This window comes from Eumetopias jubatus, unplaced genomic scaffold (genome assembly GCF_037043125.1).
Source record: "Eumetopias jubatus isolate StellerSeaLion01/CBP00866 unplaced genomic scaffold, mEumJub1_p1.0 scaffold_3, whole genome shotgun sequence".
In the NCBI taxonomy this organism is placed as follows: Eukaryota; Metazoa; Chordata; class Mammalia; order Carnivora; family Otariidae; genus Eumetopias; species Eumetopias jubatus.
Window position 1 is genome coordinate 61,503,875 of NW_028274809.1, and position 25,428 is coordinate 61,529,302.

Sequence of the window (25,428 nt, forward strand, 5' to 3'; positions counted from 1 at the left end):
GATGTTGCTGGTTTTGAAGATGCAGGAAGGGGCCATGAGCCAAGGACTGTGCATAAGCTCTAGAAGTTGGAAAAAGCAAGGAAAGAGATTTTCTCCTAGAGCCTCCAAAAGAGTGCAGCCTTGCTGACACCCTGATTTTGGCTGAGTGACGCTCATTTTGGTCTTCTGACCTCCAGAACTGTAAGATAATAAATTTGTGTTGTTTTAAGCTGAACCTCATGGGTTTGTTGGATTAAATAAACTAATATGTGCCGAACAGTACCTGGTACATGGTTGGTGCTATGTAAGTATTTTCCATTATTAATTTCCTCTCTGAGTAACTCACATAGAGGTAAGACCTAAACATTAAGTAGGAGCTCAAACCAATATGGAAAAACTGTAAGAACTGTGTGACAAATAAAAACAATCAGATTAAAATGCAGCATTGTTCTTTATATTTCCATGGTATACAGTAATGAAAATACATGAAGAATGAACCATAGCAGCAACTTTCATCACCCGTCTTCACATTCATCAGAGCTTTCTTCACTTAGCTCCTCACTGCTTTCTCCTTCACTCTCACCGCTACTATCTTCTTCACTATCTTCATCATCTTCCTCAAGATTTTGGGATTTCTCTACCATGGAAAGGAAGAGAATTGCTTAAAATGTTCTTGATATTTCTACTCTTTGAAAAATCGTAACTCTCCTTGCTTCCCCCGCCACTAAGAAATACCCATCTTTGGAACGTGAGGACTGAGCCAAACTTTGCTGACTATATGTAGGATTCAAAGTAGTAGTACAAAGAAGACTATATTCTTACTGGTATAAAGATGTTTACGGATTTAGAGTAAATTTAAAACATAGGTCTATAAAAATATATATATATTTTTTACTATTGTTATCATAATTCTTAAATAGGAGTGAGATGCAGGGTAATTTAGAGGGTACTGGTTTTCCTTGGAATTGTGGGATAGCTCCTCTAACATGTGTGGCAATGAGCATGTTCTGTGCCCTGTGAAGACTCCGTCAGTGCCCGATGCCTGGTGTCCAGGAAACCTGCTTCACTTGGGCAGTTCCACAACCCCACGGAGCAAAGGGAGTCACCTTGACCACCCACAAAGGCCAAGCTGGTTTCATTAAACCATCCAAAGACAACCAGTTAGCCTTTTCTTAACCACTTCCCGAGGTTGGACTTCACCAATCTCCTGGGATAATGGGTTTTTAAATAGTGACTGCTCATAGTTCTGTGAGAAAGAAGGAATTTCAATTCTTAAATTTACCCATCAGCAACATTTCTTCAATAAGTGAGAAAAACTCCTTGGCCTCAGGATTTTCTGGTTCATAGATTAGGACTGAAAATAGACAACAGAAGTTTTGTTACTAATCTTCAAAGTGTTTTCAGCAAACAGGTTCCTCAGAATGAGACTGGAATTGTCAATCAGAGTAAGTGAAAATGCACAAGCCAATAAATACCAATAATTATTCCACAGGAATACCTAAGTGCAAATAGAGAAAATGATCTACTTATCGTAGGTGCACTGTAAGAGAAATAATTCTCATTATATTTTCTACCTCCTGTCTAAAGAATGCAATCTCCATCACTATGAGGCTTTCCCCACAGGCCTTGTAGCCAAAGTGTTTTTTGACTATAACCAAACAAGGGACATATCCTGCAAAATGTGGAGGCTTCGCTAATGAGAACACTGTGCGGCCTTGAGGAGTATTCATAATTCTGCTTTATCCTTTTAATGTTGTGACTCCCATGTAATATCTTGATGACCCCTAGGGGGCACTGAAACATCAAGTGTGCCGTTCACCTGACTAAGAGTAAGACAAATTGTGGATGGTTCAACTAGGCTCCGGGGCTTACAGGACATCATCCCATATGGCTTGCATCCTGACACACCAAACCAGTGTCTCTCTTTCCTAATCTACGTACATAACAATTTACTATCGATCTGGGTTAGCATGACTGTGTACCTGCTCAGAAGCTGCTTTTAAGGATCCTATAGGTATTTAGACACCTTTTAAGGTTTCTAATAAAAGTATCTTTTAATTCATTTTAAGTTGGACTCAAATATACTTATCATTAGCAGTCTAAATCTTTCTCCAAGCCTCTTCTTAGAGCAGTTTCTCTAACTCGCCCCTTGAGACACTAGGTTCTTAAGATGTTAATACATATTTGGGAAACTAGGTCAAATGAGGTTAATCAGGGAAAGTTTACAATAGGAACAACTGTAGGATTTTACAGAACCACTAATATGCTCATAACTATTATGAATCTTATAGATTGGAGAATGTGGTTTCCCCAACTTATTACTCCCATGGAATCCTTTTTGACGTAACACTTAATAAGAAATCTTAAATACAGTTTAGAAAATTTCATGTTGGAATTAGGATTATTCCATGGGACTGGAGTGTAGAATCAGCTGCTCTTCTGGTTTAACAAAAACCATTGGCAAATGTCAATTTTCAAAGTGAGGGAAAGGTATCTGCTTTGAAACTTAGCCCAGAAATATGTATTCTAGGTGATGAATATAAAATTCTCCTTACTCTTTCACAGGCTAGTAGGGTTTGTAAAAGAATAAGAAAAGTCTCTAGCACACTCAGTTAGGGTCTGGGAGTTGTTCCCAACCTGAGCCCATAAGCAGATCCCAGTATGGGCCCTGAAGAAAGACTCAGATGTGAATCCTGGTTCTGCCACTGTCTAGTTGGGTCTCCTTGGGGAAAATATTTAATATCTCTGTATCTCGGTTTCCTTATCTGTAATAACACTATTGGCCACATTAGGCTGTTTTGATGAGTCAGAGATCATGTAGATAAAGCACTTAATCCAGTCCTTGGTGCACGGTGAGTTTTCCGGAAATGGTTTTGGACCTAGAGAAAGACTTGGCTCCTTCCCAAACATTCAGTGGATGTTTCCTTCAGGCTAAAGAGCTGGGGCAGGAGCCAGGGGATTCTGCTGCCCGTAGGGCTCTAAGTTCCTCAGACTGGAGGCTAGTCTAGGGTAGACAGAACATTGGTCTTTTTCACTGTTGCATGCCTAGGAGAGTGCCTGACACAGAGTTGGAGCCCTCAAAACATTAAAAAATGGAATAAGCAAATAGTAGAAAGCAATCCTTTTATGCCTAGATAAAATTATACTGTAGGTTAATAGGAAAAAGTGATTTATTTTACCCAAAAAAAGAAAGATGGGATGCCTGGGTGGCTCAGTTGGTTAAGCGTCTGCCAGAGTCCTGGGATCGGGTCCCACATAGGGCTCCCTGCTCAGGGAGGAGCCTCCTTCTCCCTCTGCCTGCCACTCCCTCTGTTTGTGGGCTTTCTGACAAAAAAACAAATAAAATCTTAAAAAAAAAAAAAGGAAGGAAGGAAACTTCATTGTAACTATCCTTTCTGAAAATACATCTATCTGTATTTTGTTAGACCAAAGTGATGAGAAACATTTTGGTTTTGAGACCATTATTTTTAAACACTTACAATTATAATTGATGAAGTAGGTCTTCCAGGCCTAAATGTTTGGTGTAAAATGTTGGGCTGCCTGTGAGCAGCACTGCTGTGCTCTGAGGAGAGTGAGTGGCAGGTTCCCTTCTTACAAGTAAAGAGACCAATAAACAGAAAGATTGGCACAAAATGTCATAGTCAATTATGAGCTGAACTAAGAAAAGTACTTGGAACTCTTGACTGTCAGCCTAATATAAAAACCACCTTTCCAGGATGCCTCCAATGCCTGGCAAGAAATGGCATACAGCTGAGATATCAGTTCTGTACAACACAGCAGGAAAACAGCAGATGAAATCCTGGGCACATATAAAAATTGTGTGTGGAAGACATAAAATTCAAGCCTTCACTGACAAATAAAATTTCTTAGGGGAACCCAAAACAAATTTTTTTAAGTCAGGACAAAGAGAAAAGAAACCGTAGGCATGTGGACTGCCAGGAGGGAACCCCTGAAGCCCAGTGGAGATATAAATGACTTTACTGTGACTGGACAGCAAGGAAACATATTAGCAACCAGCAGCTTTATTCAGAAAATGAGTTTATAAAACATTTTAGAAGGGACAAGGATGCATTATTTTATATAAATTAATTGCCTTTGATACAAAGAAAATATATTAGTTGACCACAGGAACCATTTTAAGCCTGACTGACCCATAAAATTACCCCCTTTCCAAGTCCCTGCCTCCTTGACCAGAAATATAAGTTTATTTTTTATTTTTTAAAAAGATTTTATTTATTTATTTGACAGAGAGAAACACAGCGAGAGAGGGAACACAAGCAGGGGGAGTGGGAGAGGGAGAAGCAGGCTTCCTGCGGAGCAGGGAGCCCGATGTGGGGCTCGATCCCAGGACCCTGGGATCATGACCTGAGCCGAAGGCAGACGCTTAACGACTGAGCCACCCAGGTGCCCCCAGAAATATGTTTATTAATCAAATGAGGAAATGGAAATATAGCCGGATATCAGAGGCTTTCAAGCCAGACCTAGGATCTAATCCTAACTCTACCTCTTAGTAGTTGTGTGAATTTGGTGAATTAGTATTCCTTGCTAAGACTCAGTTTCCTCATCTGTAAAGTGGGGTTCATAATATCTGCCTCATTGAATTGTTTTAAGAATTAAACAAGGTATTCAAGAATCCTCCCATTATTAGTAGGTGGTCAATACATACATATATAAATATATAAACATGTAAATAATCTGTTTACATACATAAATATACAAATATAGAGAGAGAGAAAAGGGGAAGTGTTCTGTAGAAGAGCTAGAAGATAGAAAAAAAAGACAAAACAATATACTGTAAACACTTACATATAAAATATTTTGGGGTCCATCCTAGATGAAAAAAATTCATTTTGTCTGTTGTTCTGAATACAGAAAGGAACTTTGGGCAGTCCTCAGCCAAGTGTTTCCTATTAGCATCAAACCAGTACTTTCTCCTCCCTGAGACAGAGCGCCTCCAACTCTCTGTTCTTTCTTGAACTTGAACTTGTTTGACATTGCTAATCCTGGGTCTCCCTAATTTCATACAGTTGGCTGGAATCTGCCTCAGGGGTAGCCAATCCTATTTTGCATGCACCCAGACCCCACTCCCATCCCTGGGCCTCTCTGCCCAAGTTTCCAGTCATTCCCCTTCCTCCTGGGAGCAGCGTTCTTTCCCAACTGGCTCCCTGGATCATGGGGCCTGTCTTAGGGCTCTCCACACCTCCTTTCCTATAGTCTAATCCTGAGTTTGAGGCACTGCTATTTGACACTTACAGAAAAGAGTGACTAGTATTTCTGGATGAGCCAGTAGGGGTAAAAACCAAACCAAACCATAGTTAATGTCAAACCCAAAATGGTTTAGAGCATGTGTGCTAGGATTCCTGCTTTCTCTCCAGCTCCCAGCATAATGTCTGGTACAGAGCTGGAGCTTGGTATGTAGTTGTTGGAAGGAAGGAAGGGAGGAAAGAAGGGAGGGAGGGAGGGAAGGAGAGAAGGAGGGAGGGAGGGAGATGTTTTACAGGGACATAACCCCATTAGGATAGATCAGCTTGAACTTTTTCATCCCCACTGACCTGGCACTTAATGTGTGTTCACTGGTTTGAGTCAAATCAGTAAGCATTTTACTGAGCACCTACTGTTTATGTAGCATACTGCAGGGCTAAAAGCCAAAACTGACTGACAGATGTGGTGATGTCAGGGCATATATTTTGTAAGCTTCAGCCAGAGGCTTTCTAAAATGACTGATGGATATGGAAATATAATATATACATTTTCCCATCACTAGGCTCCACAAGAGACTCTGAGAACTGAGAGGGAAAGCTGCAGACTCACTCCCTTCCACAGCAGTCCTCAAAGAGGAAAGGTGCTGTGGGAGGTGGCAGCTTGAGTTCGGGTTCTGGCTGTGCCGCTAGCCCCTCGAAGAGTGCTGAGCAAGCGGCTATCCTCTCTGCTTCTGCTTCCTTATTTACAAAAATAGACAACTGGACATGGTTCTCTGGAAGGATTCCTTCTGATCAGTAATTGTATATTTGTTTACCACCCCCAAATAGTTTTAATCCAAATATTTATTTGATGGCTCTAAAGGTCAAAGTGCTTGAAAGGATTACACAAGGCAAATTATTTTGGATAAAAAATAAGTAGGATAAAAGCATTCAAGAAACCCCTTTTAAAAATCAGCCAATGATTTAAGAAGTACGGTATCCATAGTGGAGAGTCTGTGTGAGGCAAGTGAGAGTAGCTCCTCATGAGCCCTATACTACATTTTCACTGAAGGACTTTCACTGTAAGACTTAGGTCTAACACTAGCTAATATTTTGAGTCCTATTATCAATAAAGTTTAATTATAGAGTTGCCATTTTCTCTTTCAAAATAATTATGACTAACGTATTTTATATATATATATGATGTATATATATATATAATGTAATATATATATTAGATTTTTATTTATTTATTTGACAGAGAGAGAGGGGGAGAGAGGGAACACAAGCAGGGGGAGTGGGAGAGGGAGAAGCAGGCTCTCTGCGGAGCAAGAGGCCCGACCTGGGGCTCGATCCCAGGACCCTGGGCTCATGACCTGAGCCAAAGGCAGACGCTTAACCAACTGTCACTAGATAGTTTAAACAGCAGATTGAACACAGCAGAAGATAGGACAGGTTAACTCAAAAACAGGTAGGTCAATAGAAAAATTCCAAAATGAAGGATAGAAATAAAAAGAAATGGAAAAACAAGAGCTGAGTATAAGATACATCAGCCAAATCACTAAAAATTTCAAAGAAAAAGAAAAATAAGGTAGATGAGATCATTCCTCTACTCAAAAGCATCCAATGATTTCCCACCTTGCTCAGACAAAAAGCCAAAGTCCTTAAATTGTGGAAAGGTACTATGCAATCTACAGAACCTCCAAACCATAACCTCTCTGACCTCATCCCCTGTCACACTTCCCCTTGCATATTCTACTCTGGTTACATTGTCCTCCTTGCTGTTCCTCCTCAGGCACACTCACATCTGGGTACATTTGCTATGAACCCTGCCTTCCTGGACCATCCTATTAAAAACTGCTTTGCCTCTTTCTAGTACTTTCTCTTCCTTCTTCCCTACTTTATTTTTCTCCATAGCACCTATCATTTATGACAGGCTAATTATATATGAATTTGTTATCTGCTGGATACTAGATACAAATGTGGGATTATCTGTCTTATTGACTGCTGTATTTCCAGTGCCTAAAACAGTGCCTGGCACATGTAGGCACTCAAATATTGTGAAATGCATGTTAAGTAAGGTTTGCTGCACTCCCTGGCACTTCTTTGAAACTAAAGGCATAAAGTTACTAACCCATTACCTGTAAGGTAAAGATTTTGACTTATTTTCCAGTGACGATTAGTTTTTGTTGGTTTATCCCACTCAAAGTTATTCTAGGAGTCTAAATTAGTCTTTATACCAATCAACTTAACTTATTAATAAGGAATCACTGAGACACTATCAGGGAATTCACTCGGCTCTAATAATCAGACCATCTTACATATTATGGAATGCATGCAGAAACAAAGAAAAATTAGAAAACAGAAAAGTATTTTGCACTTACTCATCTGACATAATTTTTTTGCCAAATGGTAGTCTTGGCCCATTTCTGCTCTCAGGAACTGGAAAACATTAAGAAATTCTTCAGATAAGTACTTTCCCCAGAGAGAATTTAAATGTCAATTATAAACTCCCTAAAAAATATTCCATTAATGATGAACTATTTGGCTTTTAACATTTACATGTTTTTCCAGGAGTGAGTCTATAATCAATCAATCTATTATTTAAGGACTTCCCATGGCAAGGCAACAGAGAACAAGTATGATACCTCCATGTTGCTGCAGCCATACTACATATCTACCACTTAACAACTTGAGAATAAATAGGTTGATTCAACTGGCAGAGATAATAAAGACATTAATCACTTTAATATCCCTTTGGTTCAGACACTTTTATTCATAAACTTCATCCATGATTACATGACAATGTTAAGTTTAAAAAAATGTAGATTTACAATGATGTATATTTAATATTTTCCAGCTCTTATACCATCCAGTTTTTGTTTTGCTATTTTATTCTATTTTTATTGTTACAAAGTAGTACATATTTTTGTATGTAGGAAATTTAAAAGCTAAATAAACACATTCTGTCCCCAATTAAAAAGCATTTACATTTCTACCATCCAGAGATGTTTATTTTTAGCATCTTCATGTGTATTGTTTTAGTGTTTTTCCATCAATGAACATATATTTACAAAAACTAAGATTACTCAGTAACTTTTTAAAAATAAACCACATATCATGATCTTTTTCTCCCCATAAAATTAAATATGCTTATATTTTTTACTTAGGCTACAGTTTACTAATCTCCTATTCTAACTTATTTAGACTGCTTCCATTAAAAAATAACCCTACACTTGGATGGTTGCTATTGCTTGTGTGAGATATATTCTGAACCCAGGCAGGTACACTAGGCTTATTGGGCAAGAGACAGGGGCATGGCGTATTAGAAAAGACACTTCCCACATGTTTCCAGACATGTGATACATACCCAGATACCATTTTACGAAGTTCTCTACCAGTTTTCTCGGTTTCTTCCATGAGTATTAGATTATTTACATTTTTCTAAAGTAAAAAGAATTCTTCTGAAGATTTTTCTATAAGCCATTACTTTCACCACAATCCCCACTTACTGCCATATTATTAATAAATGCTATATTAAACTCATTAAATAGAATTCTCTTATATTTTTAAAATCTCTTTTTGTCTAAGGTTAAGATCTGTCCATTTTTACTACTATTTGTGGTTTCCTTCCATTTTAATTACGACATCTTGTGGTTTATCTATGTCATTCTTTTTTCAAATATCCTGCTCTCAAACAGATATACTAATTTGGTTTTTACTTTGAATTTTATTGAATTCTTTTTCTTATTTACATTATGTTTATTTTGTTCTTTTTCTAGGCTCTGGCATTAATATTTAATTCATTTGTTGTCATTCCTCCTTTAATCATCATCATCATCATCAAAGCATTTGAAACTTTGAGCTTTTTTATAAAGTTTCAATATTTGGTGTTGTAGTTATCACTATTTCCTAAATAGTTTGTGTGTTTAGTTTTGATTTTGATTTTTAATTCAAGCGTCATCTAGAAGAATATCTTTTCGTTTTAAGTAGTTTTAATTTGTTATTGTAGTCATTTTTGTTTTCAATGTGTAGTTTAATTGATCAGAGTCAGAGAATATGACCAGTATAATATACAGCTACTGTTTATGTTTTTAAATCTTTATGGAAAATTTAAATATACACAGATGTAGAAAAAATAGTAAAAGAAGTACATAGCCCCAATTCTCACCTTCAAAAATTAATATTTTGCCAATCTGATTTTATCAATATCACCACACACTTTTCTCTACTGCCTAGATTATTTATTATTATTATTATTTTGCCTAGATTATTTTAAAGACTTTTACAGATATCATCTCATTTCACTTTAAATTAAAAACCCAATTACACTATGACTAGTACACCTAACAAAATTAACAAGAATTTCTCAATATCAACTAAGATCTAGTCTATTTAACAAAGCATATTAATAATACTAGCCTCAGAAAATGACAAGGAACATGGACTCAATAAGTGTCCTTTGCATTGACCTATTTTTGGGTGTGTGTGTTAACAAAAATATACATATTTCCTTTTAACAGTTCAAACTGCAGTGAAATTAAGAAATTCATGCAATGGATATTTGGCTAAAGACTTTCATGAGAATTGCTTAAAACTTCAAAGTCAAGCTAAAGTTAAATGAGAAGAGAGGCTTAAACAAATTGGTTTTAAATTATTTGTGAATTCAAAATAAAGAGTTGAGACTTTCAGAGAAGATGGCAGAGTAGGAGGTCCTTACACTCACTTCATCCCATGAATACAACTAGGTAACACTCATCCCTGCAAACAACAGAGATAATGACCCTAAGACTGGCCAAACAAACTCCACAACTGGACGTAGAGAAGAGCCACATCGAAGAAGATAGAAAAGGCAAGGACTCGGTGGGAACTCAAACTCCATGGATCTGAACACGGGAGGGAGGGAGCCACGGGCATGAAGAGGGGTGAGAAACAAGACTATCACATGGGGGAGCCTGCAAGGGGAAGAGGAATCCCCATAGCATTTGGCTTTGAAAATCAGAGGGGCTGAAATTGGTGAGTGCTTACAACCATCGGTACTTAAAGCCTGGAACTTTAAAAATCAGCAGGCTTGGCTCTGGGAGAGCCCAGAGGGCAATAGGAAGCTGAGCACCTACCATTAAAGAGACAGTACAGCAAAGAGCCTGCAGAGATAGGCTTGGAAACAGCAGTTTGAAAGGCATCTGGGGCTTATGGGAGGGAGATTTAGTTACCGAGCTCAGAGTTTGCAGAAGAACTTCTCCAGGAACAGAGGAGCTGGCAGGCTCCATTTCCCTCCCCTGCCCCTCATCAGAAATACACAACCACCTGTGGAAACCCCGAATAGCCAAAGCAATCTTGAAAAAGAAAAGCAAAGCTAGAGGTATAATTCCAGACTTCAAATTTTATTACAAAGCTATGGTAATCAAAACGGTATGGTACTGGCACAAAAACAGACACATAGACTAACAGAACAGAATAGAAAACCAGGAACTAAACCCACAATTATATGGTCAATTAATCTTCAACAAAGCAGGAAAGACTATCCCATGGGAAAAAGACAGTCTCTTCAACAAATGGCATTGGGAAAACTGGTCAGATACATGTAAAAGAATGAAACTGGACCACCATACACAAAAATAAACTTAAAATGGATTAAAGACCTAAATATGAGGCCTGAAATCATAAAAATCCTAGAAGAGAACACAGGCAATAACGTCTCTGACATCAGCCATAGCAACATTTTTCTAGATATGTCTCCTGAGCAAAGGGAAACAAAAGCAAAAAATAAACTACTGGGACTACAACAAAATACAAAGTTTCTGCACAGCAAAGGAAGCAATCAACAAAACTGAAAGGTAACCTACTGAATGGAAGAAGATATTTGCAAATGACAAATCTGATAAAGGGTTAGTATCCAAAATGTAATAAAGAACTTATACAACTCAACACCCAAAAACCAAATAATCCAATTAAAAATGGGCAGGACATGAACAGACATTTCTCCCAAGAAGACATTCAGATGACCAAGAGACACATGAAAAAATGCTCAATATCACTCATCATCCCGATGATGCAAATTGCAAATCAAAACTACAAATATCACTTCACACGTGTTGGAATGATAAAACAAAAAACACAAGAAACAGCAAGTGTATGGAGAAAAAGGAACCCTCTTGCACTGTTGGTGGGAATGCAAACTGGTGCTGCCACTGGAAAACAGTATGGAGGTTCCTCAAAAAGTTAAAAATAGAACTACCTTACAATCCAGTAATTGCACTACTGGGTATTTGCCCCCCCCCAATACAAAAACACTAATTCAAAGGGATACATGCACCCTTATGTTTATTGCAGCATTATTTACAATAGCCAAATTATGGAAGCAGCCCAAGTGTTCACTGATAGATAAATGGATAAGAAGATGTGGTATATATATATACGATGGAATATTCTGGACTAAAGAGTACACTTATCATGATAAAAAAAAAGAAGAATTTAAAGATTGTAACAATGAATACATGTATACATTTTACCTAGATTCAATGCTTCTTAACATTGTGCTACATTTGCTTTATCTCTCTCTTTTGATAGATAAGATGTAGATATAGCCTACATATATATTTTTGACAGAAACATTTGAAAGTAAGTTGCAGACATTGTTAAACTTCACCCTGAAATATTCAAGCATGGGTCTCCTAAGTTTATCCTTCAATGTAACATCATATCCTTAACATATCTAAGAAAATTAACAATAATTCTGTAATAAAATATTACATTTAAATTGAGACTTCCCAATTTGTCTTTAAAATGTTTTTATAGCTGGATTTTTTTCTAGTCAGGATTCCATGAAAATTCATGTTTTGATTTTAGTTGTTAACCATCTTTATTTTTTTTTAATTCCATCACAGATAATATACAGCGTTATATTCATTTCAGTGAATATAGCACTTCAACAATTCCATACATCACCTACTGCTCATCACAAGTGCACTCCTTAATCCCCAACCCCTCTTTCACCCATACTCCCACCCATCACCCCTCTGGTAATCATCAGTTTATTCTCTACAGTTAAGAGTTTGTTTCTTGGTTTGTGTCTAATCTTTCAAGTTTTCTATAGGTTTGAAAATTTTAAAATAAAAAGTTGAGGGCACCTGGGTGGCTGAGTCAGTTCAGTAAGGGTCCATCTCTTGATTTCAGCTCAGGTCATGAACTCATGCGTCATGAAATCAAGCCCTACACCAGGCTCCAAGATCAGCAGGGAGTCTGCTTGAGATTCTCTCTCTCTGCACGCCCCCTCAAATAAATAAATCTTTTTTTCTTTTTAAGATCTTATTTATTTATTTGACAGAGACACAGCAAGAGAGGGAACACGAGCAGGGGGAGTGGGAGAGGGAGAAGCAGGCTTCCTGCTGAGCAGGGAGCCCGATGTGGGGCTCGATCCCAGGACCCCAGGATCATGACCTGAGCCGAAGGCAGACGCTTAACGACTGAGCCACCCAGGGGCCCCTCAAATAAATAAATCTTAAAAAAATTAAAAAAAATTATAAATTGAGAAATGAAAAAGGGATGCATTCTGAAAACCAAAGAGCTTAAGCACAGGTATAGTAAGATCTGAACATCAGCAATCTCATACTGTCTGAATATTTACCTGAAAATGAAGTCATGGATTACTTTTATAATTAAATGTCAAAAAACAAATAGAGAAGAAATAAAACGAACAACTCCATAGAGTTTGGTATGGCAAATAGGGTCTTTGAATGCTCTATGATTCATGAATGATTTAGATGTTCAATCAAAGGAAATGTGGTTAAGTAAAATCTTTCCAATACTTGGCATCAATTTTTTTCTCCCTTGGTAAAAGCAACTTATAATACTAAGATAGTTTCAAAACTATATATGCTTTATTCTAGGAGGAAAATACAGTAAATGTGTCTGATTTCTTTATATGATTCCATGGCTGGCATTTGGGTTAAATTATATAAAAAGGCAAGCACATTAGTATTTTCTTTATGCTAAAACTCTAATTGAGGCTTCTAACCATGATGAAGTTAACAGAGACCAGATTTACTCTCCTTCCTAAAACAACCAGAAAATTGTACAAAATATATGAAACAAGAGTTTTCAGTAATTGACAGCAAGTGTCATAGGAGAATGATCTGAGAGAAGGGAAACAGGTGGGTCCTATGACTGCCTCAGTTTACAGCTGTGGGCTGTCTCCAGGTACCAGCACAGAGAGGGAGCATCCAGAGACCAGTGATCTGTGTTGAAATAAGACAGTCTGAAGTTCAGAGAGGCCAATGTTATATTTTCCAGAGAGCTCCAGCAATCTGCAGAGGTGTGTTTTTGAGTCTTTGGCTGGAATTCATCTGCATGAGTATGCAGAAACTAACTAAGGCTAGGAAAGAACTGTTGGAATGATTAGGGAGAACAATCACTGGATCTCACACAGGGTCTGAACAGAGCTCATGCTTTCTCCAGCCAGAGTGGAAGGTCCTCTTAATACACAGAGCACTGGGAAGAGTCCTCATTAGGGAATTGCCTTAGACTACATATATGTAGTCTCCCTACAATGTAAAGGCTGCTCTGGACCCTCCCAACAAAGCTTAAAAAGCAAGACTCCAAAAGAGAAACCTGCTTCCAAGAAACTCAACTATATCCCAGATGAAAATCCAAAAATATTTAAAGGAAAACAACAAAACTTGTATCAAAGAACATAAAATTTATAATGTCTAGGATTCAGTAAAAAATTACCAGGCATGCAAAGATGCAGAAAAATATGACCCATACACTGGAGAAAACTTAATCAATAGAAACTGACCCAGAATTACAAAAATGATAGCACAGCAGACAAGCATGTTAAAATAACTATTATAAATATGTCATATGCTCAAAAGTAAAATATGAACATGAGGAGAGAATAGATATAAAAATATTTAAATAAAACCTGTACAGATGATAAAATATATGAAATTTTATATATGTACACAAATATGGAGAGAGAAAAAGAGAGAGAGGAAGGCAGGGAGGATGGGATTAACAGCAGATTATAACTACAAAGAAAAGATCAGAACTTGAAGACAGAACAGTAGAAATTTCTAAAATGAAATAAATAGAGAAAACAAACAAAAAAGGAACATCAGTGACCTTTGGATCAACATTGGGTGGTCTAACATACATGTAACTTGTAGCCCAGAAGAAGAGAGGGAGAGCAGAGGTCAAAAAAAATTATTTGAAGACTTAATAACATTTTCCAAATCTGGTGTAAACTACAAACTCATAGATCCAAGAATCTCAATGAACAGAAGCAACATGAAGAATACCACATCAAGGTATATCAAAATCAATTTGCCAAAAATAAAAATACAAAAGAAAAAAACTTTAAAGTCTTAGAAAAAAGACATATACAGGTGGTCAAAAGTAGTAACAGCAGACACCTTGCTGGAACTATGGAAACTATTTGACAATGAAGCAACCTTTCACAGTACAGATCTTCCTCAACTTACGATGGGGTTATATCTCAATAAATGCATCGTAAGTTGAAATATGCATTTAATACACCTAACCTACAAAAATCATAGCTTAGCCTAGCCTACCTTAAACATGCTCAGAACACTTACATTAGGGCAAAATCATCTATTTTATAATAAAGTATTGAATATCTCATGTAATTTATTGAATCCTGTAAAAGTGAAAAACATAATGGTTGTAAGTGTATCACTTGTTTATCCTCATGATGGCATGGCTGGCAGGGAGTTACAGCTGCCCAGCATCATGAGAGAGCAATCATACCACACATTGCTAGCCAAGGAAGAAATAAAAATTTAAAATTCAGTTTCTACTGAATGTGTATCATTTTCACATAAGTGTAAAGTCAAAAAATTCTAAGTTGAACCATATAAGTCAGGGACCGTCTGTACTGAAAAATACCTGGCAACCTACAAATCTCTAGCTCACGCATCCTTTAAAAATGAAGATAAAATTAGGACTTTTTCAGATAGACAAAAGCTGAGAGTATTCACCGCTGGCAGAACTGCATTATAAAAAAATGCTATAGCAAGTTTTTCAGGTAAAAGGAAAATAATATCAGGTGAAAATTCGGATCTACACAAAGCTACAGAGAACACCAGAAATGTATTTCAAAAAAAGATATTTTCCAATTAAAAAAAACTTTTTAAAAGATTGACCATTAAAAATAAAAATAATAACAGTGTATTATAGGGCTTACAGTATATATGGAAGTAAAATGTATGACAATAATACAAAGGACAAGAAGGCGGAAGTTAAAATGTACTGTTATGAAGTTCTTACAATATATGTGAAGTTGTATAATGTTAACTGTGACACCACAAGTGGGGTAAAACTGTTTTGCTCTCCATAGAATTATCAGTAAGTGTTTATGTATAATTTTTGCATGTGATTTTCAGGCTTCAGTGCCTTTGTATATATTGTTTCCTATGCAAGGAATGCCTTCTCCACTTGTTTATCAGATGAATTCCTGAGCTTCCCTCTTCCTTCAAGATTCTAAGACTCCATGTCTCTTCCTCTAAAAATTCTTCCTTTATCCCATTTCTCCTACTTCTATTCTCAATTAGTCACTTAATCCTCCTTATTCCCGGAGAACCTCATAAATACTTCTGCTGGCACACATTTCATCTTATTATAAATTGTACTATATACATAATATGTAACTGTTAGTTCTCAGGGTAAGGACCTATCTTTCTTATTTACCTCTAAATATCCCCCAAAACTAGCATGGTGCCCAGTTATGTAGAAAGCATTCCTTAAAGCAGTCCTTGCAGAGTTTTATGCCAAAACTTCTTTGATTCCTGCTTCTGCCTTTACCAGAACACTGTAAGTCACTTCCAGAATCTTCTCTCACCTCTAACCTCATGAAGGTAGTGAGAGAGATGAGTAGCTAGGTGAGCATCTGTATATGGGCAAGGATCTCGTTACTATTTTTTAAATCTTCAAGGCTTTACACTATTTAGTAATTTTAATATTTTTAAGTTTCTTAAATTACAACACGCAAGTTAAACTTACTTCTGCCATTAATTCTAATGGGGCATGAGTATCCTTATTAGGGTTACTGTCTTCATCATTATCTTCATCATTGGTATCATCTTCACCATCACCGTCTGTTGATTCAGACAACTTATCATCAATATCCTGAAGGCAATGTTTGTTATTTTTCTCCTGCTCTGCAAGGACTGCATCTTTGCTCACTTGACCTAAAATATACATAATTTAATCAATAAATATTGAAAAGTTCAAACATTAAAAATGGTTACTCCTAAATTAAAATGTAACAAATGTACATGTTTACTCTATGGTTTCCTAGAGTCTATTTTTTTCATGACTAAATAGCACCACAATGAACTTATGTGATTTCCATTTCCAAAAAAAGTAATAAAACTACCATGAGGAAAAAATCCAAACCAATAACATTGAATTAATGTTAGTGTTAATTGTTTGGTGCTTGAAATTTTAATATATGGAAAACAATTTGTTTATTAAAAAATATAGTGATTTCAAGAAAAAAGAAATTAATGCTATTCTACCTCAGGAAATACATTTCCTAAACTGTTCTTATAGGAAAGTAAGTATGAAGTAAAGCCTGGAGACTAAAATAAGACTGGAGAAGCTGAACAGTAAATAATTCTTAGGCAGGTCAGGTCACTGCTTGGATACTTGAGAATAAAGTTCTTTCTTTTTCTACACAAACACACAACTTAGGAAGAGACATGTCAAGTATTCTAGATATAACCAGAGGCTACAGAACATTATTAATGATTTTTCTTAATGTCAAGACACAGGAGTTATGACCAAACACAGATGACTGAAAAATAAAAATAAGCACTAATGACTACCCCATTCAGTGCCCAGCACTATGAGGAGTCATAGGAACACAAAAATGAACAGTTCTTGACCTCAGGTACTCATTCACACTCTAAGTGGGGAGTCAGAAACATACTGGATAGCTATAAAACAGTATGGAAGTACGGTGACAGACATGTGCTAGGTAAATGAGCGCACAAAGGAGGGCCCCCTGCCACTCTGGAGAGTAGTCAGGAATTGTCCAGTCTGAGTGGATCAGTTTTTCCAAAGAGAGAGGACAACATGAGCCAATGCAGAAACAAGAATGCGTGTGGTGCGACAAAGCACTTTGATGCTGCTTGAGGGTCAAGGTTGAGACTGCAATGGTGACAGATGTGTCTGGAAGGGTAGGTAGATCATGGGGTCTTATGGACCAGAAGCCTTGGAGTTAGGACCATATCCTAAGAATAAAGGGGCTACTAATAAAGGATTTTGAGTAGGAAAACAAGTATGATCAATTCTGCATTTCTGAAGGAACAGTTGGCGAGCAGGGTGGACAGTATAGTTGAGGGGAGGCTGAAAAAAAAAAAAAAGAGCAAGGAGAGAGGCTAGAGGTCTCTTTAAAAAGTCCAGGTGAGAGAGATGATTAATGATAGGGCACTGGTAAAACAGGGATGGAGAGGAAGGACAGATTAGAGAAATATTTAAGAAGTAAAATCTCCATGATACAATCTATTGGAACATTTTCCAATAGTTTAATTCTTACACTATCTTCATTCATTTTGCCATATATGAGTATCACCTATACTATTTACTCAATATTTTTCCTTAATCTACTTTAACATATAGATTTTATCAGATCATATTACCATCCATGAAACTGATATATGTATGAATAAAAGTAACATACAATAATCTTAACAAACTATATACCATTACTCTTCCGAACATTACATATGTTAACTCTAATTCTCTCAACATCTCAATGAGGTGTATACTATTGTCACCCTGTTCACAGATGAAACTGAGGGACAGAGAGTTAAATTACCTACCCGATTTCACACTAGTAAATTCAAGTGGCAGATCTGGCAGTCAGTGTGGCTCAAGTCCATATTTGTAACCATGTCTTACTTTTTTCCAACACATATGGAAATACAGTACCATTAAACTAATTTTTTTTTTAAGTTTACTGTGTGTTTCCAAAAATTATCTCTTTGGGAAAGACTACTGAGTGAGCTTGTCAACTGTTCTGGCTCTACCGATGTCTTACACAGTTTCAAACTGAGCTTGTGTGACACCTCGCTTTTATGGAAGATTTTGAGGGTCGGGAAGTCTTGTGACATGGGAGTTTGGCCATTAGCTACTCCAAATCATGTAGAAACACTTGTTAGAAAGAAAATGAGGAAATCCAGGAGAGCTCAAGAGAGGACAATGTTAAGAAAACCCAGGCCAAAAAAAAAAAAAAAAGGAAAAGCTGATAAAAACTCCCCACTCTAAAGCAAACTCCTGACTTAAAAAAAAATGCTACCCTGGAAAGGGATACCGGTCCTTCTTAGAATGGCTGGGCTCTTCAGGCCATCTACCTGCTTCTGTTTCATTTACATTCTCCATTCAGCTCACAGCCACCCTAATCTTCCAGTGGGTACCCAGCCTGCTCAGACTCATCACACTGATGTCATCAGGGGAAGGTCATAATAAGGAATTAAGGACTTCATGTGATGTCACAGGAATGGTCTCCTTCAATTCACGAACACTGAGCATCAAGGGAAATTTTCTGATCCCTAGAGCTAAGACAGTCCTCCCCTAGGTGCCATTTATTTCTATAATAGCACCCCCCACAACATGTCACGGCCTTATTTTTTATTATTTATTTTTAATAGTTGACTATCTCCCACAAGAATGTGAACTTCATAAAAGTAAGGACCTTGTCTATTTGCCAACTATTGTATCCACAGCTTCTAAAACAGTCCTGGCACTCAATAAACCATTGTTGAATGAATGGAACCTAATGCTTTCATAGGTATTTTAATTCATTTTAAAATTTAATACCTCATCATTATCATTTTATATAACGTATACCATGGATGCCATACTGGACTGCATATCAGAATCATGTGGTACATGAATTTCAAAAATTACTGGTTCCTTTGACCCGCTCCAGACCTATAGAGTTGTCAATATCCCAAAGGTCATGCAGGAGGGCTCATTTGGAAGCTACATTTACTCCCACAAAACAAATGTTATCACCTGTGTTTTCCTTTAAGAAGGAAGATGACCGTAGCTTAGACTGTAGATTCATTTCTGTATCTTTATTTTCAATATACTTTGAAGATACTCTATTTTCAGTATTCCTTAAAGAAGCTGTATTTTCAATATTTTTTGAAGAGACTTCCTTCCTAAATGTTAAAGTAAATAGTGAAAAAATACTTTCCTAGGTCACAGTTCTGTTTAAAGCTTCATATGCATTCACACACACACTTAATATAAACACAGAATATATCAACAATAAACTGAATAGCTAAAATGTAGTATCTTTTTTGTGGAAAAGCATTAAAAATAATTTTTACTGATGATTAAAATTCTACTTCTACTTGGCATTTGTCATTGTGTAATGACCCTTAAAATCTTTTCAGGGTTCTTTAACATAGAGCATATAAGCAATCAATTATATGAATGTCTTCGCCACATCATTGTAATATGTTGGAATAAAACTAGGAATACTAGCCTTGAGGTTTTTTCTAGATTTATAGACTAATTCTCACCATTGCTAAATGCTACACTTACAGAGAGAGTCCAAGACGAATATCAAACCTTGGTCATAACATAAAGTAGCCTGCTTTTTCATTAAGTAGCTGAAATAAAAATGGGTTAATTTTCTCTTTTAGCCTTTAAGCCCTGAAACTTCATGTCAATAATAATGCATTAAGACAGAGGATTCATGTGTGGTGCACTCTGTTTACAAAGACAGGTACTCATGCTGGTGGAAAAATAATCCCAAGTCTCTTTTCTGTGGTCTTAAGATTCTTTTAAAAAAATGTCTCCTTTACAAATTAAAAAAATTCAACTTCTGCTTTGCATTTCAAGATATAAAAAGATGTGAAGTATTTTCTTTCCCCAGTTATGTTGGCTCTTTTTCCCACTGACATATGAATCTAGAACATGAGTATGGTTAAGTCAGTGATCTTGAATAGTGATTTAGCAAACAGGCTGAACAGCTTGTTATATTCTTAATATTATGGGAGGGAACAGAATCTCACTTCCTCAGTATATGCTCCTAAAGCAAAACCCCTCTCTGGTAATGAAAAATTCAAAGTTGATTTACATTTGTTCTGCCTCTGCCCTCCTTGATTTTCTAATTATGAAAAAAAAAAAAAGGATCCAAGATGAAACTCTATATCTAAAAAGTTGAGAAGTCAGCTAAGTATTTAATTTCTAGTGAGATTCCTGTTATGTCAAAGCTTGCCACAAGTGATTACTAGAATTTATATGCTCTACTATCTAATCTAAATAAAAGAACTTTGCTGTCTTCCCCCCACAACGAATTAGTGTTTTGCTGAATCTAAGATACCATGTATTTACTATAAGATACACTGTTATTTAAGAAAGAAAAAGCACTGCCGAATTTAAGTGTAAGATGCCATCAATTGTAAGAGAATATGTGTGCTTTAGGATCTATGAAGTATGGTACTTACATATTCACTAATTATATCCCTAAGAGAGGGAATTTATCTGGTATAGTTCTGGGTATTTAAATAATTGGAAATGTCTCTAATAACCTTAATGACACAACATGGAGGAAGCCAATGCCCAATATTAAATGGGATATTACTATTTGGAAGCAGTGAACATACCATCAAAATACATATGAGACTTGACAAAATCATCATTTTAACAGTAAAATATGAATTCCTTTTCTGCTCACTTTCTGTAGTCTTTCTCATACATAGTTTCAAAGAATCAAAGTCCCAAAGTCCAACCTCCTCTTCAACTATAATCTTTTGATTTCCATTTGAGAAAATGACATTATTTACGGTAATGCCTCTAACCATTTAAGAAAAATAGGTAACTAGTATACTCTAAAAGATTTGTTTTCTTTAATTCAAATAGTTACAGTTGAGGAAAGATTCAAATTTTTACTTTATGTAATATCCTTTGGAAATGGAAGATATTTAATTTAGTTTCTACTTAGAGAGTCAGTCAAGTTAGATATCCTACTGAAACAAATTTATGTTAGAGCTTAGATAACCTAGATTTTAGGGCTGTTCCTAAAAATCTATTAAGAGCTTTAGGCATATTTATGAAGTGGCCCCAAATTTCTATTGGAATTAATAATTTTTTCAGTAAGTTTAGATTTTAAACTTTGTTTTAAAAACCATTTAAATTTGTCAAACATAGGCTTAAAACTGAAATTGATTAAAACTTACTTTTCTGAGAATGTCCTAGCTACATTTAGAGAGACTTGTGTTGGTAAGGTACAAAGTTTGCTTGCCAATCTTGGTCTACGTCCAAAGAGGCATTTACTTAAGGTATAAAAATAGAAATAAAAAAAATAACTTGTCATTCATTTTAGAAGAGATAGAACATATGATTATGGAAAACCTATAGATACAATTTTTTCAATTGAACGCTGTGGATTTACTTCAGCCATTCTCCTCAACATCTTTAAGTATGCTTGAAAGCTTGACCCCAAACCCAAGAGATCAAAGGTCCAAGAGCTATAAAACTTCATCTAGCATTAAAGATATATTGTACTTTTATTGCTGAAAATTGTTAATTAAGTGCAATTTGTTGGGTAGACAAAATCTTTCACACATGGGATCCATGGGGAAAAGAGGTAATAATAAATACGGGCTTTGCATGCCCCAAAATTTGAAACTCTTTGTTTCTAAGTCCATACACTTCTTATGCCTCAGACTAAAGAAGCAATCAGAAGATTAAGGCAAATGCACTCCCACTGCTTCACCTGACAAAGGAGGAAGTGGAGTTGGTGTGGGGGGGGGGGCGGCAGAGGAGGAGGTGCTGTTAGCAGGGAGGTAGAGAGTAGAATGAAAGCTATACTGAGAAAATTCATCAACTTTCCAGGTCACACTGCTCCTCCAGCAAAGGTCCTCTGATTTTCTATTTTCTTACTTGATCTTTTTTTTTTCTAGGACTGGCCCTGTTTACCTTGAACTCTGGGTAAGGTTCAAGGTGACAAAGTCACACACCTGTGAAGCTTATTGGCTACACTAACAATTCCTCCTCCTCCCTCACTCCAAACAACCATCAAACCAAACCCAAACTCTTCTCTGTAAGTGAACTGAAGGGAACATGATCTTTTTGTCCTTGCAAAAATTAGTTTGATAAGCAGATGCAATTATTAATGAGATCAAGAGAACAAGTAATCACTCTGCTTTTCTATTTTGGCCCAGGCTGCATTTGATTTATCCCTGGGGTTTAACTCAGGATGTGGTTTAACCTTTGCTTCAGTTCCAACACTGCTTATTACAATCTATGAACATCAGTATTCACAGACACAATAATTTATTTTCATTAATGACCTATTATTATTATTGAAAGTTATATCATACTTCCTTCAAAGACTACAAAAATTTTCTTACATTTTTTAAATTTAAATGTTTCAAACCATGTAATTGGATATAGATACATATTTACATATAGCTTGATATACTTAATGTGGCATTTATTTTTTTGATTAGCTATAACAATCTGAAATATAGATTCTGTCTTTGATCTGTTATACATTCTTTCTCTTTAATATAAAAGTATGTATTTAATATATAATTTACAACAAAGGCCCAGGTGGACTCTAATTTTAATTTTTAGCTTTGATAGTATGAAAATTAAAATATATGTTGCACGAGGTGAAAAATTTCCCAGCCAATTTTATTCAGAATAAACCAAAATAATATCAGCTTGGCACCATTCTACCAATCTGCCAATAATTGATCACTATGAATGTGTTTTATGATCAACTTTCAAAGTGTAATTTTTCATGGAATTAATAATATAATTTTTTTCTCAGGAGGTAGGAGATGATCATATCAGGAAAGGTTTTGATGAATTATCAGAATCGGTGCCTTGAACAAAGCAGGTACTTAATATTTAGCTACTATACTGAAACTGGACCATGATTCTTTTTAACACTAGTCCCTTCAACTAATTGGGGTGATCAGTTTCCCTTATTTAGTAATGATTCATCTCATAGTAAATCTTTAATTTTAAAGTAAATATTCATTTAAAGGGATATTCTGAAAGACATGGGCAAGTATCAAAAGGAAATAGGAATGAACAATGAAAGTTATATAAGTAAAATACAGACTACTTGGTATTTAAGCATTTAAAAAGTAGAAATGACTATTATCTATACCTCTAAATTTTTATCAAAATTCATTTTTCATTTTAAATGTTCTTTTATCTAAGTAACAATTGTTTGACTGAAGCAAAAGCTCAAGTGCTAATCCATGCATTTCTGGCCTTTCAAATTTAATTGGGTGACAAATGACTGCATTATCTAGTTCTAATTGCTTAAAAGTCATGTGATAGATCAGCTGCACAACCAGAGACATCTTCTTACTCTGACATTGCTTCATTTGGTTCAATCATCACTTTTTCTGAAAGAGAAGAAAAAAAACCAATTCAGTATTTTTTCTGTAGTGATACTCCTAACAGAAATTCCTGATTGGCAAATACACTTCAGCATTTTTTGAATGACAAGCAATCTAATAAAGGATTTAACTGCTAAGACTTCAACCACATTCAATCACTCAAGCAGACTTCTTAATATTTAGGACAAAATGGTGATGAAACATAGTCTTTTTAAGTAATGAATCATTTACCCTTTGGGTCAAACACTAGCAATCTGCCATTCTGTTTATATTTTGGTACCTAAAATAGAAGCAAAAATAAAAACTAGCATTATCATTTTAGTTTGAGGTATTTGAAATAATTTATAAATAGGCTTTATATAAACATTTCTATTATCTAGGCTAAAATATAATTTTATACTAAAGCCAATTATTCAGAAACTATGTAAACTGGTGGTAAAAGAGATCTATATAGCATCCTAAAAATAATTTATATAGTCTTATCTTTACAGCATCTGTCTTATCTAGATAATTCTTGCAAAAAACAAAATATTGACTTCCTAAGTCTTTAAACACTGTATAAATTTAGACTATAAATAAAACAATGCAGAACTCTGTCATAAGGATATCAAATATTTTGGCTTTTTTATTTAGTAGTGTCACTGCCATCCTAACTGAAAAACCTCATTCTTTTGTATTATGAAATTGGGTTAAAAAAAAAAGTCTAGAGAAAGTAGCCCTTCCCTTCTCCCCATTTCACCTTGGAGCTTATGTAAAAAGAGCTATAGGAATAATTTTGCATGTGAGAAAAGTGAGGTATTAAATAAGCCTCTAATTCTCTGCTTCTGTTTCGGTTTTACATAACTTGGACTCTAGATCCAGATCCAAATACAATCAACAGCAGGTTAAGGACTCCCCTTTCCTACTGAGCTGACACTAGAAATCATAAATTCAGCTTGGCTCATCCTTCCAAAGCCATGTTTCTCCCCTACTTTAACAAAATAAAACAACATTAACCACATTCCAGTTCATCTGTGCCATCTGTGTTATGAAAAACAGCATAGTTAAGCCAGAACAAGAAATTTTTCCATGGTATTTCAAGATAAGAGATATTTTAAATAAAGTATTTTTATTTCAATAAATACATTTAGAAATTAACCTTTGATTTTTATCCAAAGATACATTTTAAAATACAATTCTTACCTTATAAGTTTCCCTATGTATTTATTAATACTTACAAATTACAATGTTTTCTTTGTGAATGTTTACCTTTTTTAGGTTACCCTAAACAGATTTTCCTGTAAGTTAGCTCTTCACATATTTGGGCAAATTTAATTTTTTAATTGTTAAGACAAAAATCAACTTTTAACGGTTTTTAAGTATGAGAGAGGCCACACTTAAATTTTCATAAATAACAATTCACTTGCCCTCTCCTTCCCCAACACTTGCTATCCCCACATCCCAAGCAAGACTTCAAAAATTAGTAGTAGAAGTACATACTAGGGATTTCTGGAATACAAAATTCAAGGCCAAAACTATGGACAATAAAAGAGAAGCTTCTATTTTGTATTACGTTTTTCTCTTTTAAAATCTGTCTCCCTTGTACTGATTTGTACTCTGGAATAAAGCACTGGTACATAAACTTTTGTCCCAGGCTTTGTTTTCTGGGAAATCCTGATCAAGCCAGACATTATATATGTTATTAATCTGATTATCCCTCTGAGAAATTCAGAGAAAGCTGAAGTCCATCAAAAAAGCAAGGCATCTTTTCGGGAAAAACAGTTACAGAAGACCAGGGGTGCCTGGATGGCTCAGTCAGTGAAGCGTCTATTTTGGCTCAGGTCATGATTTCAGGGTCGCCTGAGGTGGAGCCCAGTGGTGTCCAGCTC

General features: G+C 35.8%; 1 protein-coding gene across 3 annotated transcripts; it reads right to left on the minus strand.

Annotated features, from left to right (window-relative positions):
* Positions 1 to 411: 411 nt before the first annotated feature.
* On the minus strand, positions 412 to 23,568 carry ERICH2 (glutamate rich 2). 3 transcript variants are annotated; one of them, XM_088022118.1, is made up of 7 exons: positions 23,530 to 23,558; positions 21,377 to 21,472; positions 19,200 to 19,348; positions 16,179 to 16,366; positions 7,544 to 7,601; positions 1,262 to 1,333; positions 412 to 616 (listed from the first exon to the last, which is right to left on the minus strand). In XM_088022118.1, exons 1-7 carry the CDS (start codon positions 23,556 to 23,558, stop codon positions 495 to 497), a joined length of 714 nt encoding a protein of 237 aa, XP_087878244.1. In that variant the 3' UTR covers positions 412 to 494. The 3 variants fall into 3 exon arrangements, with proteins under 3 accessions (XP_087878244.1, XP_087878245.1, XP_027977268.1); XM_088022119.1 differs by lacking the exon at positions 21,377 to 21,472 and having other exon boundaries at positions 23,530 to 23,568; XM_028121467.2 differs by lacking the exons at positions 19,200 to 19,348; positions 21,377 to 21,472; positions 23,530 to 23,558 and adding an exon at positions 18,536 to 18,563.
* Between the last annotated feature and the right edge of the window lie 1,860 nt (positions 23,569 to 25,428).

Coding starts and splice junctions, on each gene's coding strand:
- ERICH2 (XM_088022118.1), bottom strand. CDS start 23,558: ATGATTGAACCAAATGAAGCAATGTCAGA. Junction 21,473..23,529: donor CCAAATGAAGCAATGTCAGA/GTAAGAAGATGT, acceptor TTATACCTTAAG/TAAATGCCTCTTTGGACGTA. Junction 16,367..19,199: donor CTTCTTAAAGGAAAACACAG/GTGATAACATTT, acceptor TGTATATTTTAG/GTCAAGTGAGCAAAGATGCA.